The sequence below is a fragment of the Embiotoca jacksoni genome, unplaced genomic scaffold (assembly GCF_022577435.1).
Source record: "Embiotoca jacksoni isolate LCO1_2020_lvr unplaced genomic scaffold, fEmbJac1.0.p SCAF_7, whole genome shotgun sequence".
Lineage (NCBI taxonomy): Eukaryota > Metazoa > Chordata > Actinopteri > Embiotocidae > Embiotoca > Embiotoca jacksoni.
Genome location: NW_027185425.1, coordinates 2,469,890 through 2,493,461, shown reverse-complemented (window position 1 = coordinate 2,493,461; position 23,572 = coordinate 2,469,890). Strand labels below are relative to the sequence as shown.

General features: G+C 47.9%; 1 protein-coding gene across 4 annotated transcripts in view; it reads left to right on the top strand.

Annotated features, from left to right (window-relative positions):
* The first annotated feature begins 410 nt into the window (after window positions 1-410).
* hivep1 (HIVEP zinc finger 1) overlaps window positions 411-23,572 on the top strand; it is a 53,685-nt gene continuing 30,523 nt past the window's right edge. The window contains exons 1-2 of one of the 4 annotated variants that reach the window (XM_069176701.1): window positions 411-482; window positions 2,597-2,723. In XM_069176701.1, the coding sequence (XP_069032802.1) occupies window positions 2,684-2,723 (40 nt within the window). In that variant the 5' untranslated portion in view covers window positions 411-482; window positions 2,597-2,683. Of the gene's footprint in view, window positions 521-1,618; window positions 1,766-2,550; window positions 2,724-23,572 lie in introns of those variants that run through there. The other 3 variants (XM_069176698.1, XM_069176699.1, XM_069176700.1) reach the window with 3 other exon arrangements.

The following is a 23,572-nucleotide window of genomic DNA, read 5'->3' as shown; positions in this document are numbered from 1 at the left end:
TGCTGCGGGTTTGTGCATGGGGAAGCCCGGTCTGTAGTGGCGGAGGGGCACAACGTGACCTGACAACAAGGAACCTCCGGGAAAACCGTCAGTCCTAAACTATGTGCAGAGGAGAAGCTAGGTGGGGGTCCCGCAGGGGGGGTTCACGACAACCGACACAACCCGCGCCTCCTCGCCGGGCGACCACAGACGAGTCTTCCGGGGGAGAGCGGAGGGAGGGAGGGGGGGAATTTGAAGCTTAACCGATACGGATCGACACCGGGGTGAGGTTTTAGCTCCGGTGTCGGTGCGAGCAGGCGTCGGGCCTGCGGTAGGTACGCGGCCGTCGGGAGCCCCCCGCCGTCCGGGGAGGACACCCCGTGGCTGGGAGGCGGAGACGGGACCCCCGCTGACGTCAGTGGGCCTGACTGTTTCCTGCAATAGAAAGTGAGAGAGAAGGTGAAGAGAGAAAACAGAGCTGAACCCCCTGCTGACACTGAAAGGTGTGTTACAACCCCTGACACCAGCTGCACCCGCACCTGTGAGTAGCAACACGGACACTCCGCCCGTTTTTTTTGTTTCGCCGCTTGTGTTTACGGCGGACGAAGCGGGTTTCCGTCCCGGTGATATAGGTCGACCTCGGTGGCTGCAGCCGGAGACCGTCGGACATGCTTCTCCCCCCCGTGTGCCGTCCGGGTTTAGCCTGCCGTGAACTTTGAGGGGGTCTCCGAGTGCGTGTTTTGCTCGAGGCGAGCCAGACGTGTTGTGTTTTTTTTTTTTTTTTTTTTTTTTTTTTTTTTTTGGCGCAGTGTTGTTTTTGGACTCCTGCAGCAAACCGGGCTCCGAGGAGCCAACTTGAGCTCCCGGGCAGCTCTTTGTTACTCTTTTGCACCGTAGGTAAGCCAGAAGCCGCCCCGAGCGTGTTCGCGTGTCCCGCTGCCGTCGCTTGATGCTGTTGATAAACGTGCGTGCGTGTGAGGCTGAAGGTTTGGCCGCGGCCGCGTTTTGTTGGATCGGGAGGAGGAGGAGGGAGGGAGGGGGGAAGTGTCCCATTGCGGAGACGGTGAGGGGTTTTCCCTGGCTCCTCCCTCTCTTGCAGGGCGTTCACGTGTTGCAACAGGCACAAAATACGCTATTCCCACGCGTTGTTTTTGCTGACTTCATTGCGCGCAGTTAAATCTGAATCCGGTGCTTAAATTCTCGCTTGCACCTCGCGGGACGTGCAGCGTGGAGCAGGAAGCGGCTCCGCGCCGCTCCGTGTTTATATCTGCCCATGTTTGTCTCGCGAACGCACTCCCGTCAAGTGTGTGTGTGTGTGTGACTGTGCGCATTTCTGCTTTTACATAACACCCGTGGTCTATCCTCAGGTGTGAACGGAAACCATCCCTCATTAGTCACCTGCTGAGGACGCGCTGGTGTTTTTTTTTTTTTTTTACCCCCCTCCTCCTCCTCCTCCTCCTCTCGTGTCAGTATCAGGGTGTTTCCTCAGATATCTGTGCACATACACACACATACATACATACATGCATGCATGCATGCATGCATAGACAAGACGGACTGACAGACGTGCACGTCTCTCTCCTCCGCGCCGTCGACCCCGTGAAGCGGCACCGGCGGCGGCGGCGGCAGGTGAGGAGCTCTTCATGCGTCTGTCGCGCGACTCCACGCCGAGCTGCATACGGTTTTCTATGCGACCCGGTGCGGCGAGCATCCGCCGTGAGATGATGTCATTGCTCCAGCGCCACATGTTACCACCTGTATGGAGACAAATCATCATCCAGTTGTAGTAAGTGTTATGTAATATTGAGGGGGGGGGGGGGACCAAGGCTGGTTCCTGAAGCACTGCTGTTCCTGCAACGTGCATGCTTGTGGCAGGGGCTGGGGGTGTTTTTTTTTTTTTTTTTTTTTTTTTTGGGGGGGGGGGACATGATGGAGATGATGCAAGGGCAAGAAAGCTTAACAATGTCATTAAATCAGTCGGCTCTCGATGGTCTGATTTCCTGTCTGTGCAGAGGTGAGCTGAGGCTTTGCAGTTGTTTGTGCACGTCTGTGGGTTTAACGTTTAACTCCAGAATTTGCATGACGGCAATATTAAGCTGTTAATCTTTAAAAGGGCATCGAAAACGGCGGATGAGGGTTCAGACACGCGTCTCTCTGGCCCTGCCCCGCCATCGAACTCCCAACGGGAAGATTTCGGACAGTTCGTCACCGCCGCACGCGGGACCTCACTGTTTGCATCGTTCGTCATCGCCGCTGACGTTCGTGGTGGGTGGTGGTGGGTGAGGGGGGGGGGGGCACGCACATCTTCACACCTCCTCCCACTGACAGCAGACAGAAGGCCCGAGTCGCCGCCGCCGCCGCGCCGCGCGCTGTTACGCCAGAGGAGGTGGTCTGAAATGAAAAGTGCGGCCGAAGCACCTGTTTGAGGGACAAACTCAATCAGACCGCTCTGTCCCGGACTCTCGGGGACAGCTGCGGAGAGGAGTCCTCGCTGCACAGAGCCTCATTGATCTGTGGCGCTCACGTCGAACCGCTTCAGACTTAATATATACAGTGTTTATATATATATAGATATATATATCTATATCTATATATATATCTATGTGTTTTTCTGTAGATGTACCCAGACTGTGGCTCAAGGAGTCGACTCCTCAAGGTTGAAACCCGCTTTCCCCAAGATGCACCTGTGAACTGAGGCGGAAAGATGCCGCGCACCAAGCAGAACAACCCGAAAAATTTAAAAGGTGAGTCTGCACCCGGCGCTGAAGAGTCCTCAAATGGGTTTTTTTTTTTTTTTTTTTTTTCCCTCTGCTGGCCGGCCGGTCGAAAGTTCAAGAGTTTGATCCGCAGCGCCTGCTTGTTGATCTGTGTAAGACGTGAGACCGGGGTTGAAATAGTGCCGTTATTTCCTTCGCGTGTGTCCTGAAAGAGTCACCGCGGAAAGAAGAAGAAACGGGGAAAGACAGAAGTCGGATAAGAGGAATTATAGCCTTAAAATAACACTGCGACGTTGCAGGATCACGTACAGTGATTCATGGCGACGTCATAAAGTCCTGAAAACTTAGCGGCTCTTAATGTTAAAACGGCTCGATTGTAACTTGTTGTTGTGGTGGAACGGAGGACATGTTGATGTTTACTGTGTTGAACGGTTATTGTCGCCTGGACGAGTCAAAGGCACTGATGTGATTTTCCTCCCAACACGTATAGTTTGTTTCTACCCTCACGTGTTTCCTAAAGTTCCCCTGGTTCGGTTTAGGCACAAAAAAAAAAACCCACTTTTTTTTTCAAAATGATGATTTTTTTTCCGTCAGATTAGCGTCGAGATATTTAAAGGTGACTCTCTCCCACCGTGCGATGGACACTCGGGAGGCGGTGTCCTGTCCGTCCTTCACTGGAGCAGTTTGTTGCAAGCAGATGGATGTTTCTTGAAGCCGGTCTCGTCTCTCGATGCGTGTTCCCCGCGAGCCCCGCCCACCTGAGTGGAAGCCCCGCCCACCGGAGTGGAAGGAAGGGGAGGCCCGTGAAGTCCAGAGGAGAGACGACAAGCCCACGCTGAAGTTTATTAGCAGTGTTTGTCTGTGCTTTGTTCTTGTTGCAGAAGTAGAAGGCGATTTTGTGAGAGCGATTTTTTTTTTGTTGTTGAAAATGACATCATGGCGGTTTTGATGGGACGTTGCTAAGGTAACGCCGCCACCTTGCAGTGGTACGGTCCGTAGTGGAAAAAGGACTCTTAAATATCTATTGGAAATATGTCTTCTTGGTATCGACGGAGGTTATGAAAATAGTGGCAGGCGTTACCAACCACTTTTGCCTGATGGAAACCACCCCCCCTCCCCCCTCCTCCTTCACCCCCCCCCCCAAAAAAAAAAAAAAAAAAAAGAAAAAACCAGACCAGAGTGAGTACTGGAAGTGGAAACAGGGCTTTAGTGTCTTTCTCTCCCACATGACCTTAAAGCTGCTGCAGAATGGAACGTGGCTTTCTGTTTTGATCGAGGTTCACTCGGCAATACAGTCGAATTTTAGAGAAAAATCCCACGCGCAGCTCTCAAAGCAGCGGCCGCTTCGGCGCGTTTCGCCGGCAAGTTTGTTCCGTTTTTGGAACCGACTTCGGTTTTCGACGGCGTGCCCATTCGCGCCGCGGACTTGTGACGGCGGCGCCCTCCTCCCCCCCCCCCCCCCCCCCCCCCCCCCCCGCGACCACGCGGCGGTCGTTCAGTCGGGCTTCTGCTCTCCACTTCGCCGACGGGAAAGACGCCGCTTCGTGCGGCGAGTGTCGGAGTCAATATTGAAGTCGGGAGCATCCTGCCGCGGCGACGCGGAGCCCCGATTGGCTCCGAGGACTCCGTGTTATGTCGCGAATTGACAGATTTGCGTGTCAACAGACGTTTGCGGTTCACAGATCTGCGAATGTGCAGCGTTACATGCTGGGTGTGAAACTGTGCATCACTGCCGTCCCCCAGCAGTCGATCCTCGCAGCACATTTCCTCGCGTCTGTGTGCGGCGAGCCGGAGTCCCTCTGGTTTATTTATCATATAAACACTTCCTGTGTGCAGGTGGTTGTTGTTGGTTTTTTTTAATCGCTCTTAGTTGGCCAAACGACATAAATGATTGGGTTTGAGAACAAGTGCGTTTACTTTGCCCGAGGTGTGATCGGATGGACGATCTTTATGTCGGGAGCGAGGTTAGAAACGTTTCAGTGCGGGGCAGCTGTTTTAAAGAAGAAATGAGAGGGAGGAAAAAAGTCAAACGTGTAAAGATTCAGATTTAAATCCTTTGTTCTCGTCTCTTTGAAGTCAATTTTTGTGTATTTGAAGCCGGGTTTATTTTTGTGTTTTTTTTGTCCTTTTGAAGTTGTTTTGTTTCTTTGTTATAATTGTCTCTTTAAAGTCAGTTTGTACTTTTGTGGTATTTGTTTGTTAATTTGAGGTAATTCAGTGTCGTTGAGGTTGTTTTTCAACCTTTTGACTCTCATGCAGTTGTTTTGTGTGTCTTCGTTATAAGTTTGTGTCTTTTTGAGGTAGTTTTGTGTACTTGTAGTAATTGTTTGCGTCTTTGAAGTTGTCTGATGTGTCCTTGTAGTATTTTTTTATTTATTTTTTTTTTAACTCGCCTTGCGTTGGAAACTTCCAAGCAGTTTGACTTCTGTTTTTTTTTCTGTGACGAAACTTGAACTCAAAACTTGTTGGCACTGAAAAATGGGAACAATGTAAAAGGAGCTGCGACAGAAACATGACTCTTGTGTTGTTTCTTCTTCGTTGGTTTTGCGTGGCTGGTTTTCTCGCGTGTCCTCCGGGAACCACCAGCAGGACGAGAGTTGTCCGTTTTGGTGAAATGTCGACGGAAGTACGGAAACAAAACGGTTACAAGTGTCTTTCTGTCTTCGTAAAATCAGGAGCTCGCACCGTTTTAAACTCGGTAAATAACTTTTAAAGGCAGACGCAGCAACGCTTTTTCATTTCCCCTCGGATACAGCACCGCGTCAGTCGGGCGTGACTTTCCCTCCTCGTTCATGGTTGAATGTGTTGGGTTTGTTGTGGGGTGGACCCACTTCAACGTCCTCATCATTCAGTAACTTGTCGAGGCATTTGTTTGGCTTCTTGTTGTGCCTTTTGACCCAGTTCGTCACCTCTCCGGTCGAGCCTGCGCTCAAGGCATTTCCTCTATCGGGCAGGAACTGCTAATTGCGCGGCGTGCTATCACATGCTTAAACTCTGCTGTGGAGAATGTCTTTTACTGGAAACTCAGAGCAGCGTCCTCAGACTGCCCCGAGGCCGTCACATGACGACACTCAATGCCCAAAACCAGCTTTAAAAAAACAACAAAACAAAAAAAACCACTCGGCTTGAAGCAAAACGAGTCTTCGGCAACTTATTTCCTCCTTTTTTGTAACACACTCGCGGCGATTAATCGAAAGCTTCGCATGGTATTTCATTCAGTTTTCTGGACCCTCCTCTCGGGTCTCTCCTGCCTCGGAGGCCTGATTATAAAAGAAAAGAACCACACCAACGTTTTCCCTCCAGTCGGCTGAAATCTGACTCGATGCACTTCATCCTGTCAGAGGACAAAGAATATATTATTTTATTGACACCCCGGCTGCACAGCTCGCAACCGATCGCCGTTTTCATGGTGAATATTTTACATACTTCTGTTTCTTCAATGTCAGTTTATTGTTTTAAACCTCCGCTTACAAAAATACTATAAAACAACCCTGCAGTGAATTTTTACTTCCATTTTATAGTAAAAAAAAGAAAAAGTAATAAAACGTGTGTTTGAAGTCCTGGTTAGTAGAGCTAAAACAATTTATATGCAAGTCCTTGTTTGCTTTTTTTAATTCAGTTGAGGGCAGATTTATTGTTTAAGTACATGATCTTCTCTTGTCTGTTATCTTGAGGCCATGTGCAAATACAAAACTAAACTCACAACAAACACACACACACACACACACACACACACACACACACACACACACACACAGCGGCTCAGCATGAAGAGCTGCAGCGAGCAAACAAACAAAGGAAATTATGCCGATGCAACATACAAGACATTGTTCAAATGTCAGAAAAATAAATAAAAATACACGTCATAAATACCTCACAGCCCAAAAATCATGTATTTTCTTATCTCATTTTCACCTCACGTCGCATCTTCATTTTACGGCAGCAATCTGAGATTTTTTTTTTTTTTGCAATTGCAATTGCAAAGTTTCTGTCGATCAGCAAATGAATCGACTCGATTCTTTCGGCCCAAAAAAACATGAAATGGTATTTTGCATTACTTCAAACCGTAAATGTCAAACAAATAAATGATTATTCATGGTTCACGTACACATTGTAGTGACTAGTTTTTGTTGTCACTGTGGCAAAGAGGTGTGAAATGAACTCGTTTCAAACAGGGGGACTGAATATTATACTGTTTTTACAGGAATCAATACTTGTAAAGATGAAAAAAAAAAGTGTGTAAAATCACATATGATTAATAAATAATCCTACTGTGACCACAACACCTCCATTTATGTAAAACAAATTGTGATGCAGAAAATCCTCTCCACATTATGAGCCTGATTTAAAAAGTCTGTAAATAAGATTGCATAATTGCAGAAACTCCAGGAAGCACAAGTGTATCTAATAAACTGGTGACTGCAGAAATGAACAGGAAACACGCAGATGAGGGAAGAAGTGTGTGTTTGTTTTGCTTTGGAGGAATCCGACGCTGTAAACGCAGAAACAAGAAGAACCGTTTGCTGTTTTACTTTTTCTTTTCTTTTCTTTTCTTTTGGTAAAGAAGGAAAACCCTGTTCTCGGGCGATCCGTGAATCATTTCCCCCCTCGCGGGACCCCGACCGTGAGATTCATTCGCGAAACTCGACAACACACCAACATTTTTTTGTTAATTTTTACTGGCAACCCTCCTCGAGGCTCATGCAGCTTAATAGCGCTGCTCTTGTGCACCGTCAGGAACGATCTTGTGACGCAGTTTGCGGGCGGCAGTGGAGGAAGTCAGGAACTCCTCTTCCTCCTCCTCTGAGTCTTTGTTTACTTTTGTCAAACAGCTGGTCTCCAAGCAGCTCCGGTGCAGCGGTTCCCCTTCAAAGAAACACACTCGCTCTCCGTGGACACCGGCAGGAACAGACGCAACACTGGAAGACCTAAAATCATCAAATATTCAGCCTAGTTGGTTTAAGGAAAATAAACCGTATAATTACAGACACTTTGGTTTTTAGTGTCGTTAATGTCTTTCAGTGGTTTAAAGTTTAAACGCTCACCGGACTAGATCACGTGACACCTTTTTGTGGCTGCACGGCTTTTTACCGCATTACGGGTAAAAGGATCTGCGGGTTGTAGGTGAAATATATTTCACCATTTCTCACACAAGTTTAGAAACTGCGATTTTTTTAGGTTGTTTTTACGGCCCACCTGGCGTCACACCAAACTGCAACGATAAGTCCCGGCCTCGGACACCGGCCGTCCAGGTGGAAGTTCTGCGTTTGTTTCATCCGACCTCTGGGTGACCCCCTCCCTTCTTCAGATTTGATCTTTTTTTTTTTCGTCCTTCGTTACGCAGCCGTCTTCCACCCCGGTCATACACGCGTGTGCTTTTCACGCCTGGGCGAGGCAAAGCGTGACAATGACACGGTATCCTCTAAATGGCCGGACGGGCGCATTACACGCTTTGGTGTGATACTGCGTTAGTGTAGCAGAGGCGTGTGAGGCCGAAATATTAAAACCTCAGAAGAGGCAGCAGATTTTTCACGTTCTTTTTCACGACTGCAAACATTTCAAAACAGTGATTTAAGTTTTCAAATGTCAGAATTATATCAAAAGTAGCTGGAAGTAATTTTTGATGGCAGAAACTTGGACCTGAAAGATCTTTTAAAGCTCACGTTTCAACTGGAAAAAAAAAAAAAAGTCTGGAGTCGCCCATTTATAGTCAAACTCTTCCCACGGAACAAGGAAGTTGGATTCTCAACACCATCTGTGACAAAAAGGTAAGAGATATTTACGATTTTTTTTTTTTTTTTTTTTTTTTTTTTTTGCAGCAAATTAAAAAAGAACACCAGCTTGTATAAAGAGAGACTCTGGTGCCGTCACGTTTTAGCCAGTGAAACCCGAGACACAAATATTTGACGATTGTAAGAAAATAAAAGCTCGTTTTTTGTGTGTGTGTGTGTGTGTGTAATTTTCAACAAAGAATGAGGACCATTAATAGACTGAATAGTATTATGATGAAATAATAACACATGGGTTGTGTAGAGTTTGTCTTGAGACTATTATCAACATGCTCTGGGCGCGAATGCTTTCTGTTACATAACTTGGAAGATGCGTTGCAGTTCAAAGTTGGTCATAAGTCATCGTTCTGAGTTGCAGGCGGCGTCTCGCCGCGAGGACGCCGGCATCGACCGCTTCGTCCCGGCTGGTCCGTTCCTCCAGACCCGGTGAGGAAGAAGCGTCAGCTCGGAGGTCGACGGCCTCGTGATGAAAGTGACGAAGGAAGCCCAGCATCCTCTTCAGCAACATGATGATGTTTTTTTGGCTTCGCGCGAGTCCCTCCAAACAATGTGACGACCCCAAATCTCAAAACCCCGTTCGCAGACTTTAGGTAAATCCGGTGGAAAAAAATACAACTAAGAAACCTGTCGTTACATTTCCGTGTGCGTCTTTTGACTTTAGAGTCATCGGTGTTGGTTAAAGAGCAATTTCATATTCCTTATTTAAAAACGGCCCTTTATCAGTATCGGCCTTCAAAATCTGAGTGTTGTTTGAACTGTTTTATCTTTACTGTGCATCTGAGCTCGTGCTGTTGTGGGACTTCAGTTTCTCTGTGTGCGATCAATAAAGTTGATCTCAACTTATAAAGCATAAATATATGTTGCGGCACAAAATGTAAATATATTTTAAACCCTTCTCTGCAGCGCCTCCTTTTTTGTATGTACTCCGGTGTCTACAGGTTGTTGGTTTTTTTACATGTGAAACAAGTGTTTTGTAGGATAACTGTAAGACGAAATAAAAAAAAAAATAAAAGCAAAATGAATTGACTAAAAAGAAAATTGTGTCTTCGATGCCCTACATTTTCATGAAAATATAGTGTTATTTTCAGTTTGAGCCATTAATTGCTCAGATTTTTACATGCAAAATTATTAAGCATTAAATATAAGTTCGTAAAATAACTTTTTTTCAATTTTACAATTGAAGAAACACCTTGTCAGTGTTGTTTGGTGAACTACAAGGTTACACAGACACGCTACATGCAATAATCTCTTTAGTCGAGTGTACTGTATATATTATAAATGACCTACTATATAAAAGTGTAGCACAAAAAAAAACAAAAAAACTCCATAAATAAAGAAAGGTGCCAACATGAAAAGTATAAACTGAGATTTTGCAAATTGTAATCGATCAAATCCGAGTTAATTTTAAAAAGTTAATTTCATAAACAAATTTAACAAATTTATTTTCCCATCACTTTCCTCAAGCATATTTCAGTCATTATGAGGCTTTTTTTTTTTTTTTTTTTTTTTTTTTTTAATGTTTGGTAAAGTGATTTGGTTTCGATTTATGCTGCTGCCCCCCCCCCCCCCCCCCCCCCCCCCCCCCCGTTTCCCAGCTAACGCAGAATAATGAAATCTTAAATGAAACTTCAACAAGTGTTTCTTGTCTTGCTGCAACTCTGTGGACGAACTCCATCTCCCCCCGCACGGTGTTTGTAACGGTGGTAAAAAAACACAAGAGAGTGCCGTGCTGCTGGATGCAGGATGTGTGGCTCAGTCGACGGAAAAATGTGACCCCGAGGTTGAAACCCACTGATTCAGAAAAGAGCAGCAGTTTTTTTTCAACCTCTCGCTGCAGCGACGCCGAGCTGCCGTCCGCCGTCGCTCCTTCGTCTGCGTTTGGTGCCCGTCGCCCGTCGGCGTGCCGTTTCCTCGGCGTGCCCCTGAAAGTGCCCAGACTTGTTAGCAGCGCCAGTGTTTATTGAACTGACGCTGCATTCCTCTTGTCTTATAAAATAAAAAAAAATAAATTAAAAAAAAGGCTCCTCTCGCCGAAGCCCAACAGGTCTGGTTTCCCCCCCCCTCCCCCCCCCCCCACCGCCCCCCGGCCTTCGGCGGACAACACGCTGCGTGATAAATGGTGAACAACTGCAGTGAAAAAGCGGGTACTTTTAACAAGCTGGAAAATGTTTAGCTCATAAAGCCCAAAGCAGGGAGACCGAGTTTCCCCATCCCTCCTCCGGGCCTCACTTGTGCTGACACGGATGTTTATGCACAGAAATAAAGTTTGTGTATCTTATTACGCTAACCTGGTGGCTGATTAATGTGTAATTTGCGTTGATGGTGGATTTACTAGAACCTTAAAACAGGTGCAGAATCGTCTCTGCGAGCCAAAACCCTGGATTTGATTTGTCTCTGGGCTCAGGTTGTTTTTCACTGCCTCGGTAATTTGCAACAAACTGACATCGGTTTCCTGTTAATGATCAACCGTGTTTCTGACCTCAGCGCTGACTGCGGTTAAATATCCGGGGCCAGAATCAACTGCAGCAGCAAGCGGCCCGCGCTAAACCAGAGTTACACGCTAACGGACGCACGGCCGAGCGCGGGACACACACAAGAGTTGTTTGTTTATTTGATTTAAAGCTGCAAGCCTTCCCCGGGCCCGGGGCCGGCGTCGCGTTCGAGAGAGCCGAACCCCGTTTAAAGCGCTTCGCGACGCCTCTTTTGCTCCGATCTCCTGCGTCGGCCTCTCTTCCAGTTGCCGGGTCGGAACTGAGCAGATCGACCGCTTACGTCGTCGAGCCTCTTTTGTTTTTTGTTGATTTTGTGTAACGTTTGGAATCGCTGCGATTACCCAACGAGAGGGAACTCTCGGCGTCTCTCCTCTGTGCGTAAAAAAAAAAAAAAAAAACGGCGCGAGAACGCGACGAACCCGACTCGGCTGTCGGCTCCGTTCCGCTTGACGAGACCTTCGCAGCGAGTTTCTGCTCATTGTTTAGCTTGGCGGCGACAACGCTACTGTTCTGGTTCATTGTCAGCGCTCTCACAGCTTTTTCTCCGGCTTTAAAAAAAAAACAACAAAAAAAACCCCTCTGTAAACAACCTGCAAAGCACTAAACCGTCAACAGATGCAGTGACTCGCTGGCGAACCGAGTGGAGCCTTTCAGCGGCTCGGGAGTGTTTCCCTTCGGAGCCGGTAGAGACCAAAAAACAGAGCTGAAAAGAGACAAATACTGGACTTGGACTCACCAGGTGGCCAGAAACTCAACTCCAAATCAATTATAATATCGCTCTGTCGCTGCTGTATTGTGCTCGCAAGCAAGTTTCCTGCATCGCATAATGAAATGCAATACTTCAAGGTCATATTATGACCACCGGTTGATGATATTTCAGCTTTAAAATCGAGACGTCTTGCTTCCTCCCTGTATCGGCGGACAGCAAAAAAAAAAAAAAAATCTGGATAAGTTTTCCTGGCAACGGTGTGTTTTCTGCCTCGACACACTCGTCTTCCACTTGTGGGTGCGCGAACGCACACTTGAGTGCTTAAGAGCGCGAGCGCGAGCGCCGAGACGGAACCGCGCCGACGATGGTCGGACGCGGCGCCGAGCGCGCGGGGGGCATTCGGCGAACCGGCACAACATCCGGGAGCGCGCCGACGTCAGTGAGCGAGAAGGCCGAACGACCTTCAGCCTTTTTTTTTTTTTTTTTTCCCCCGAGCACAAACTAAGCAGCCCGACGGCTCCTCCTGGCTGTTGGACGCTGAAATACAGACCTCTTCCAATTCATAACCGTTCACAATCAGAGGTACGGCGGAGGGGGGAAAACTCGGTCCATCTGATAGTCGGAGGGGGGAAAACTCGAATCGCGTCCCAAAACACTCCCGAGTCTCTTGTTAAAAGCGGAGACGGCGTTCAAATCCGTCTTGTTTAAACGTGCCGTGCGGTAACGAGCACCCGGCCTTCTCGCCGCTGACAAAAGAGGCGCACAGAAAGAGTTAAACATCCTGGCCCGAGCAAATGGATTTTTACATGTTGTGTCATGCTTAGGCAGCCAAACCAGTGTTTCCGTACGGTCCCTTCAAATTACAGTGCGCGACTGCAGCGAGATTCACACAAAGGGAACTTCTCTCCCAGAGGCAGGAATAAACCGGGGTTTTAGCAACAGTAACTACAACAGACAGGCTGAAACTAGTTCAGGGATGTCTGTTGGACTCGGTGGTAACCTCAGAGAAGGTTTCACTTCGACAGGGAGGGACCGGGCGGCGGGGAATTTTTATGGCCACATTTTGTGTGAATGAAATTGAATCTGGCGAAAGAGGGAAGGCTTCCCTCTGCCATCCTGAAATGTGGGTTAATGTCTATTCCTTGTTTTTAACCGAAGAGTAAAAGCTTATATTTGAGTCCTTTTTCACAGCGTGCGGTCTTTAATGGCAGGGCTTCCACTCGAGAGTTCAGACACTGCGCAAAAGGAATTTTTGATGATGGAAAATGATGATGATTATCGGAGAACGGGGGACTCGCGCCCGCTTTTTATTTATTTTTCCCCCCATTTTGTGTGAGCTCTAATTGAGAGTCGTACCTCACAACCGGCCGCGGTTTTAATCACCCCGGGTGTCTTGCTCGGCGAAGGGCGGTTCCTCCCTGACAAATCGTCCCTCGGGGCAAACGACGCGGCGGAGGCCAAGAGGGGAAACCTCCCCAACACCTGGCAACATCTGGTTTTGAGGAAACCGATTTGTCAGTTCGCTAATTTTTCGAGGACTTCAGACGGCAGACCGTTTCTGTAATTTGTTCTTTTATTATTTTTGGACACGCTTTTCAAGCTGCGCGTTAACCACGCCGACGGTCTAAAATTCACTCAAATAAGAAATCATAATCATTGCCTGCGAGTAAATGTCCGCAACTGTTTTATTTCATTTGAAATTGCTTTCATTTACACCTTGTTTTTATTTTCCAATAAATGCTGCGAATCTCAGCTGCAGTTCGTTAACGGTCGTCTTTGAGCCGATGTTTCGACGCCTCACTTTATTAGAAGTTGGGGGAGTTTTTCCTTCCAGCTGTGGCTCTTGTGGGAATTGTTGAATTGTGGGTTTCTCTCCATAATGTTTTCAGGACTTTACTACTTTAACGGCCCCGAGATGACGCATGTTGTGATTTGGTGCTAGATAAATAAAACTGGATTAAACATCTTTGGGTTATGGACAATATCTCAGGAGCTTACTCATATTTGGCATAAAAGCTTCACTTGCTCTCACGGACGTACAATAAGACTTTGGGGGTCAAAGGTCAAAGGTCACCGTGACCTCACGACACACATTTGGGGGCCGTAACTCAAAGAATTCATACTTTAATTATGCCAACATTTTACACAATAGGATACAATTATGAAGTGAGGACCTTTTATATCCGAAAGGTCAATTTAACTGTGAAATCGCAATGTTCTGCAAAAAAATTCACAACTGTTGGGTTTATTGGCCAAGTACATTTTTGAAATTTAATTTAATTTAACCAGGAAAGGTCCTGTTAAAATGTTTTTTTTAAATCTCTCACCTAAGGGCCTTTGCCAAGACGGGCAGATTAAAACAATTCAAACCGAATTTTAAGATATAACTGAAGTATATAAACGCTCGCAATTAATTTACACACTAATCAGACATGCGGCAGAACAAGAAACAAGTCAAATAAACTTTAAAAACTCATCCCCGCTGTAAATCACAACGTAAGAGGCTTTGAATTGAACAATGCTCGATCGGGTCGATGACTGGAAGTGTCCGGTGGCTCGTAGTGGAAGTCGTCACCGTGGCCTTCGCTTTCATTCGCGAGTGTTTCTCCCTCCGCCGCCTCGCGTTGTTTTCTCCCCGGCTTCGCCCCGAACGAGAACCGCTGCCCAATCAGTCAAATTATTGGGCTTTCACTTTCCAGACCGAAGCGTCGGTGAAGGGCTCAGGCGGGCCGAGTCAAATTGGAGCTAACGAACGGTGACCTCCTCGCACTCGCCGGGCGAGTGTGCGCGTCCCTCCACAGGTGAGCTCCCGCGGCCTGCCGAGACACTTCCTGGAAACTCGGTGGAGCGGCATTGATGTTGGCAACTCGGAAAGGTGAGCGTCGGCGTCGGAGCGGGGATGAAAAACGGGGCGGGGGGGGGTGGCAGGATTTAACCCCCTCCCCCTTTGCTCAACATCAGCGCGGGGACCCACAATAGTGGAAAGAAATTGTCCCTGCGGTGGTGAAAAAAACAAAACAAAAACGGGGCCGATGGCGAGGCCGCGTGTCGCATCATTTGGGAATGTGCTCGTGACACACTGAGGAGGCGGCGAGCTCTTGTACGCACCGAGGACGTACAGCATGTCGTCTGCCGAGAAGTGCCCCGACAAAACCTGCCCCTGTTCGGCGGGCTGCCGTCTCCCAGGGGGGTCGTTTTTTTTTATGATTGTGGGGAAAATGTGAGGCGAGTTAAGCTGCTGGAGTTAAAGTAAATAAATAATAAAAAAAATAAATAATAAGAAAAGCTTTGGAAAAACTGCTCAAATAAAAAAAAAAAAAAAAAAAAGGAGCCAACGTCTGCCAGCCGGAAACCCTTAAAAGGGAGGTTGTGTGGGGGCGCCTTTCTGTGTGTGTGTGTGTGTGTGTGTGTGTGTGTGTGTGTGTGTGTGTGTGCAGCTGTGTGTGTGTGTGTGTGTGTGTGTATGCAGAGCTGGCATTGCTTAATGGTTTGCACAAGCAAAGCCCAATGTAGGGGTTGCCAGGGAAACAGAGCAGCATGAGTCTCGGTCTGCAGGTGCTGTTCTTGTGTCCTACTGCTGGAACCTCCTACGAATGCGGAGGGAGGCGAGAGGGGCGCAAAAAAGACGAAGGAGGGCAGAAAAGGGAAGGCGGGGGGGGGGGGGGGGGGGGTGGAGGGGGGGGGGGGAAACTAAAGGAGGAATGCACATCAAATGGTAAAAAGCAGGGTGAGATAGGATAATTACGGCGGTAACACGGGACGACAGCGGGGTCAATGGACAGAGCGGAGCACGAGGGACGCCACAGAGGAAGTCTTTCACTCCGAAAGTCTCTGCCGGAGACGCAGCTCGTTAAAGTTAATCTGATCAGCAATTTAACTTCAGGTAAAAGACACCGCGGCGATCTCACAAAGTCCGAATCGAACGGCATCAGATTAACTTAAAGGCTGCAGCTGCAACGACACAAATCAGACGCAGGGACCAAATCGCCGGACGTCACCTCTTACACACCGAGACGTTGTTGGGATTCTTCTTATGTCAGATCAGTTTATAAAAAAAATGATTTGACCTTGAATATTTAGTCACTAACTGACAGAAAAAAAGAATTGCCATTTTGATATTAACTGATTTCACTGTTTATTTTCAGTCTTCATATATTGCTGTAGACTGAAAGTCTTGGAGTTTTTTGAAACAAATGTTTGCTCCGAGAAGTTTTACATCTGACCTTTCGTAGACTAAACCATGAATAACTTCATAACGGGGAAACAATCATCACATGAATCGTTAATTAAAGTGATCAATGGTTTCAGCCCTCGCAGCACAACTGAGGAAAAAGAGGTCAAAAGACCGTCAGAAGACCACGGCCATAGTTTGACTGACTCCTTCCTCTCCACATGTTAAATTATCATCAGTGCAAGCCGGTGAAGAAACTTAGATTCGGTAAAGTGCTTTAGTTGAGTGAGATTTTGTTTGTCTTAAGAATGCTGAAATTGTTGTGAAATTCTCTCTGTAGATTCACAATTAAGAAACTCTTTAATTATAGCCTCAAACTACAAAATAATTCATCTCCAAAGCAGCTTACTTGCTTTTTGAAAAAGACTTTTAACTCGCTGCCGTCGGTTCTCGTTCCACTCCGCTGCCGTATCTTTCTTTCAGCTCTTATATATATATGTATATATGTATATATGTATATATATATAATCTTCCTCTCTCCTCGTCATCGTTTTTTTCCCCCTCGCCCGGTCCAGTCAGGCACGCGCTCACGTCATGCATCGATCTGCTGATCTGCATTATACATGTTTCTGAACGTAGCCACTCTGCCGTCAGTGTTAACGGTGAGCAGTTCGCTGCGGCGACACCGTAGCTCACCGCGTAATTAATTCGACGTCAGCGACCGCGCACGTTGAGATCGACCCGTACGCGACGTTCCTGTTCAGAGGCGACGAGGGCCCCTCCGCCGCTGTGAGGATCCGGATGTTGAGGCGCAGTCGAGGGCAGAAGCGGGCAGACGCGTGAGAAAGGCGGAGGTTGGCTGTGTGGTTTCCTTAAAGTCGGGCCGTGGGCCGTACTTATCAACACCGACACTCGCTGTTTTCTCCGCTGCTCGCGTGGGACGTCTGCCGTCGTCGCTGCCGGCCAATCAGAGCGCGGCTGCTTGCTTCTGCTTCTCAGGAGTCACATGCGCCACCAGGCAGAGGAGTGACTGAGTACCAGGCCTGGAGGGAACGGAAGCTGTTGCTTTGCTTACGAGCGACAAATACGCCCACCCCCCATACCCCCCCCCCTTTTCCCCTACCACCCCACACACACACACAACACACAACACATTAAAACCCTGTCAGACAACTCCACACAACAGTCCTCTGCTCCATTACAGATGATCCCATCGCCTCACTGGGCCTTTTCAAGTATTGATTTTTGCTGTTGTTGTTGTTGTTGTTTTTGTCCGCCCCCCTCGCCGCCCCCCCCCCAACCCCCCCCCCCCCCAACCCCCACTTCTGTGGCGTGAAGAAACTCAAAAGGGAAATTTTAAGAAGGTGCTGCATTTAGCAGCACAACAAGTAATTTGGAAATGATTAGAGAAAATCGCAGCAAGCTTTTTGTGATGAGCCGTGATGGATGTTCCGCTGTGTGTGTTTGTTGACACGACGCTGCCGAGACAATAGACGCTCGCGGCAACGCTGCTCAAACGGCGTCGGCTTTTTCGTGAAAACGTGATTTGTGTTTTCACCCAAAAAATTTTTTTTTAAAAGCCTTTTGATTTTTCTTTTTCTTTCACGGTCAAAACAACCAAAAGCGACAAACCTGAAAAATCTGCAAATCAAATTTGACTGTTTTTGCATGACTTCTTACATAATCGGTTCGTTCATAGTTAAAGAATTCTCTGTTTCATAAATGTTTTAACTGAAATAAGCATATTTTCCTACAAAACACGAAGTAGCCCGATTTGTTAAACGCAAGCAGTCGCACTGAAACGTTCCCTGAAAGAAATCTTAAAAATAGCTCAATTTGAAATTAAATTGTGACCTCTGTATGTGAAGAAGCAGCAGTAAACGTGACCACATGTCCCTTCTGGGTTTTTTTTTGGCAGTTTCTTGCTGTGAACGAGCTGGAAACCGGCCCTGGTTCACCGCGTGGCCTCGGTTTGCTGCTCTATAAGTTACATCTCAGTAAAAAAAAAAAAAAAAACACACACACTCGGTATTCGCCAGTCAGCAGAAAGCAGGACGCTGAATAATGGAGCTTGAGAGCTCCACATCACCAGACTGTGGGTGTTTTATAGGAATCGGTGGACCCTTCGCATGTCAGCAAACAAGTTCTCCCTGCAGGGCCTCTTTAAAAGAAAACACGGGCCCCGCCTCGTATCACGCTGCTTGTTCATTCATAAACTCTGCTCTTTGTTTTGATCGTTTCCGCGCTGCGTGTGCAGGCCAGTTGCCATGAGCAGGAAATATGTTGTTTCATCGGTGCGGTTTTAGTGTGTTTGCGAGGTATCGACTCAGCCAGGAGGCGGAGGAGAAGGAGGAGGAGGAGGGGGAGGAGGAGGTGGTGGAGGAGTGGGAGGAAGTGAGCGTTGTGCGCCCTGAAGGGTCTTGTTGGTGTCGGGGGGGGGGGGGGGGAGGAGAGGGGGTGGGGGGGGGGGGTGTGAGGGGTGAGGGAGGGCGGTTGTCCTCGGTTGCCCGGACCCCAGAGGAGTCCAGCGGGTCGATGGTGAAAGATTGAAAGGCCCCCGAACACAGCGCGAGTCATGAGGACGGCTGAGCGAGGTCAGGTCAATATTTTAAAGACGTGCACGCAGACTGTACTGTACGCACACGCACACACGCGCACACACACACACACACACACACACACACACACACACACACACACACACACACACACACACACACACAGCACTGACTCTGTAAGGTCACATGGTGAACTCAGGCTTCAGGCGGTGCCTTATCGTATTGTTCATGGTAATATTGGTCTCATTTCGGATGGTAAAATGGTATGAAAATCCATATTCAGGGGTAATAGTCGGTGTTTTGACTTGACATTATGACATCAGGCGCTTTCGCAGCGTAACGCTTTGACCCACGTTGCATTCGGGGGCGCGGCGCTCTGTGTTGAGGCGCACCTGCGGCGAGCGCACGGTTACGTCGTGGTTCATTTCTTAAAGTTGCGTAACCGCAGAGGCGATGAGTTTACGAACAGTAGTTGATAATGCGGCCGACTTATTGTATTCGCTTCACTTTGATAATGTCGACAATATCATCTTTCCATTTTCAACTGTTGCTCATCTGAAGGGTTGTTGTTGTTATTTTAGTCACCACACGGTCCTGCAACTTTCAAAATAAATGTCTCGTTAAGAAATGAAGGGTTTCTGTCAAATAAAACACCGCGGGGGCTTTTAATTTGAAAAGGATATGGGAAGTACTGGGTTTGTATCAGCGCGCAATGCGATCACTTTCATGGGGCAAACGGCAGCGGATCAAAACGAGGCTTCGAGTCGATAAGTCACAAGTCCGTCGATTTAACAGCATAGATTCAAATTCAAGTTACAAAAGTTTTAGATTAATTGCAAACTGTCACTTCTGCTCGCTCGCTCCTCAAAATGGGTGCAAGAAAAACTACCACCCATCAATTCACTCGACCTCTCATCTGTTTGTAATCACTTATATCATCAGGGAGTACTGTTATTCACAGCTGTTAGGCACAGAGAAAATGTCAGATGATAATAAATAAATCTCGCTCCTGCTTTCCCATCGCACCCTGGTATTAAAAAGGTGTTAAAAAAAAGTCTTAAGTTTGCGGTGTCAAACGGTCACATTGAGCCTCCGGGCGATTGTGTCAAGCCGCCTATCAGGTCAGTTGAGCGTAGAAATAGCTTCTTCTTCTTCTTTTTTTTTTTTTTCTTAAAAAAAGAAAAATGGAAAGTCGCTCAGCCGTGCAGCAGCAGCAGCAGCAGCAGCAGCAGCAGCCTGGAGTTTCTGCAGCCGTGGACAAAGATAAATGGCACCAACAAGAGGGCGAAAAGGAGGATGGAAAAGGGGGCGAAGCAGCAGTTGAGAGAGAGGAAGAGGAGGACGGCATCGTGCCAGAGGGAAGAGCGTGAAGAAGAGTGTGAAAGAGCGGGAGAAGGATGTCTGGTTAAAGAGAGCAACAGGGACAAATGTAAAGAGGGTTAATAAGGAGGCTGCGAAAATATGTGTGAGGAGGAGGAGGAGGAGGAGGAGGAAGGGGTGCTGCCTGCTGGCAAAGCTTCATCCTCTTGCGTAACACGGGCCGTCTCTTCCTTTAGCTGCTGTTGCCATGGGGAGGGATGTTGGTGGTGGAGAAGGGGAGGTGCGGGGGGCGAAGGGGGGGGGGGGGCATTTCTAAGCTCCCGATGCCTCTCGGGTGGGAGAGTCTCGGGGGAGGAACTCTGAGCTCCGCGACGATCCCCGACTTCCCTCCTCTCCGCGGCGCTCGCCGAGGAGGAGCTGGAGGCCCCATCGGTCGTATTTTTAGACCTTGTAGTCTGGATGGTTTCAGTCAAAGCACCACAAGTGAAGCTGTTGCCCTCCCTCCCCCCTCCCCACCCGCCTCCCCCCCTCCCTCCCTCCCTCCCACCTCTATCTAAAAAAAATAAACAAAAAAAGCAGAATAAAAACAAGGAAGTTGCCGCGTGAAGGTGCGCGAGAGCCGTTGAGAAGTCGCGCTTTGAGGCTTCGAGGCTTCGAGGCTTCGAGGCTTCGAGGCTTCGAGGCGTCGACGCGCGACTCGGCGCTCGGGTTCAGCTGCGCCTCGTAAAACGAGACCCAGGCTTTGTTTATGAGCGCGCGGTCGTTTTTCCACGTGCACGGCGTGACTAACGGTGAGTCTCAGGCAGCGAGAGCAGGTGCTCCCGCAGCCGGCGATCACGGGAGAAACCTCGTCCGGAGGAAAGCCGCGCGCCCTCCGGCCGAGAGCGCCGGAACGAGCCGTTAATACAGCGTGAGAAAAAGTTCATTAATCCACGGCGAGCTGGGGTAATTGCTGCTCGGCGGAGTCCAGCGGTACGTGGCAGCAGATGGTGAGAAGATTGCTCAGCGTAGCACGAAGACTGGAAGCAGGCGGGAACGTCCAGCTAGTTAAAAAGTTTAAAAAAACAAAACACTAAAGCCCTTTAAAAGCTAATAAACGAACATATTTGAGTTTGTTTCATCTCTCCAACAGGACACGTGTTTGTTCAAATGACCTGATGACTAGATTTCTCTTCATTTCTCAGACTGTATATCAAGTTAGACTGACTGACGTGGAAGTGCCTTAAATTGCAATACCGCTGAGGGCCACTAGGGGCTGGCTCCAAAAAAAGGCTCCGGCTCCGTAGACTCCCATTCAACTTCTCTCATGAGGTACAAAAGTCGAAACGTGTTTTTTTTTCCACAAATATTAAACGCGAAGTTAAGCACGAACGAGCACCGGCCTCAAAGCTGCTTCGTCGTCCAGGTGGAACATGCGGAGTTATTTAGAAAGACAGGATTCAGTCCTTTCATGGAGTTAATTCGACTTGTTTTCCACAAATCCAACATTTTGAAAGGATAGAAAAATATGCAGAATTGTCGTTCGCACGACGACGCTAACTGTTTTGTTCACGTTGTCTTTGTTGAAGAATCGGTTCACCGGCAAAACTGTTGCCGCTCTGATTCGCGCAATTCACCGGGTTCCCCAACCGCGCCGCGACTGGGCGTCTGGCGGGGCCCGCCGGCGGGTCCGGGTTAAACCCGCCTGTCGCGCACCTCTGGATTATTTGGTCTCTCAGCTTCTCCTGCTGAGCGTCTTCATTAGTTTCTGCACACAATGGATCAATGCACCGAAGGGATAGATGAGTATTTATAGCCTCTGCGGGGGCACAGGAGGTTGTGCGCCACAAGTAGGTTAGCGGCTAATCTGATGTTGACGGTGCGCACTTGAGCTCGGAGGAATTAGGGGACCTGCTCTGTTTAAAATAAATAAAAAAAACAAATATTTAGAGCCTCCATCCTGTTTTGTTTTGCTTATTATTATTATTTATTTTTTTTTTCTAAAGGAAGAGAGAGGACGGGGAAGTCAGTGCTCAGGCAGGGAGGGCTTTCCCAGATTTAGAGAAGGGATTAGAAAAAAAAAAAAAAAGAAGAAAGAGAGGAGGGAGGAGGAGGGGGGGAGAGAAGGAACACGAAGTGCAGGCAGGGAGGAGAAAGAAGCGTGGTTGCTCCACTGTGAGCGGAGGAACCAGGCAGAAGTGAGAAGTGAAAGCACAGAGACACAGCTGTGTGTCGGTGGGTGAGGACAGACGGCAGCCAGACGCTCGGCTTTCCGCTCGGCTTCAGTCTTCCTCCTCTGCGGGGTTTTTTTTTTTGTTTTTGTTGTTGTTGTTTTTTTTTTGGTTTTGTTTCCCCTTCCTCTCTGCTCTCTGGGAGACGGGAAAGAGGCGCAGGAATGTCAGCGGTTATTGGTTTGGGAAAGTGTCTGTCTGGGTCGGGAATGTCAGGTGTTTCGCCGTAAGCGTGTCTGACTCCGGGAGGGGAAACCAACCAACCAACCGACCGACCAGCCGACCGACCGACCAGCCAGCCGAGCCGAGCCGAGCCGAGCCGGCAGCAGCAGTCACCCGGCTGCTCTCTGAGAAAAGTGTCGACTTTCTACCAGGTACCGTTGCGGCGCTGCCGGAGCTTCGTCTTTGTGCGGATCAGTTTGTGTTTTATTCCGCGTTTTGTTTCAGTGTGGTGCCGCTTCATTGTCTCTCCACATCTTCCTCCTTCATTTTCTCTCGTCTCATTACATTATTATTATTATTTATTTATTTTATTTTTTTCAGTCTTCCTCGTTTTGGCTGAAGTTTGTTATCTCGCTTGTTTTGTGGGTGGTTTTTGTTTGTTTTTGGTCGTTAATTCGTTTCACATTCACTTGTATTTTCTCACTTATTTTGAGAGCTGTCGCCGTTATCCTTAAATCTGCTGGTTAATTTATTAACATAAATTGTAAAAAAAAAAAAAAAAAAAAAAGAAGCTCACCAGAAACCTTCCACAGCTCAAAGTGACGCGTTGTTTTTTTTCTTTCCTGATCCACAATCCATGAGATCAACAAGTGTTTCATATAGTTTTAGTTTTTTTTTTAAAGTTTCTTAAAGAGCTTCCTGTCAGTGAAATATGACCCATCATCTTTGTTGTTGTCTGAGTAACAAGTAACTAAGTGCCCCCACCCTCCTCCTCCTCCTCCCCTCCCCGCCCCACGGCAGCGATAACCCGGCTCAGTGGCTCCGGCGCTGCGTCTCCAGCGTGTTTCGTCCCCGCCGGTCGTCCGGCAGCAGCTGACGCACGACATCAGCGGGAGGACGGGATAAGCCCGGGCGCTGCAGCCGGGGATGAGCTGGAGGCGTTATGCAACAGCTCGTCCAGAGATAGAGCAGAGCTGAACTTTCTGGGTTTTTTTTTTCTTCAACATACCGTGAGATCATCACTGACCCCCTCCCCTTACCCCCCCCCCCCTCCCAATCCCCACTGCTGGGCGGCTTCGTGTAAGAATAGATACCAGAGTTATGAGCGTTGGTTCGTGCTCCCCTCACTGACTGTTTTTTTTTTGTTTTGTTGCAACATCGTCTTCTTGACGATTTTCTGCTGTATTTTATTTTATTTTTTTTGTTGGAATGGATCTCGCGAGCTCCTTCTGCAAGCGTTCACCTCGGCTGCGGTCGGTCCTCCCCAGTGTTGCAGGGTTTTCTGGGTTTCCACATTAAACTCACTCTGTTTCCATCCACCTGTTTAAATGCACACATTTTAAACATCTGTAAATCAAACTGTTCTTATTTGGCTGAAGTGGAAAAGCACAAACAAAATGAGATGGAACCAAAGGAAATAAAGGTGTGACTTTATCGTCGACTAAAATATCGTCAGATGGAAACC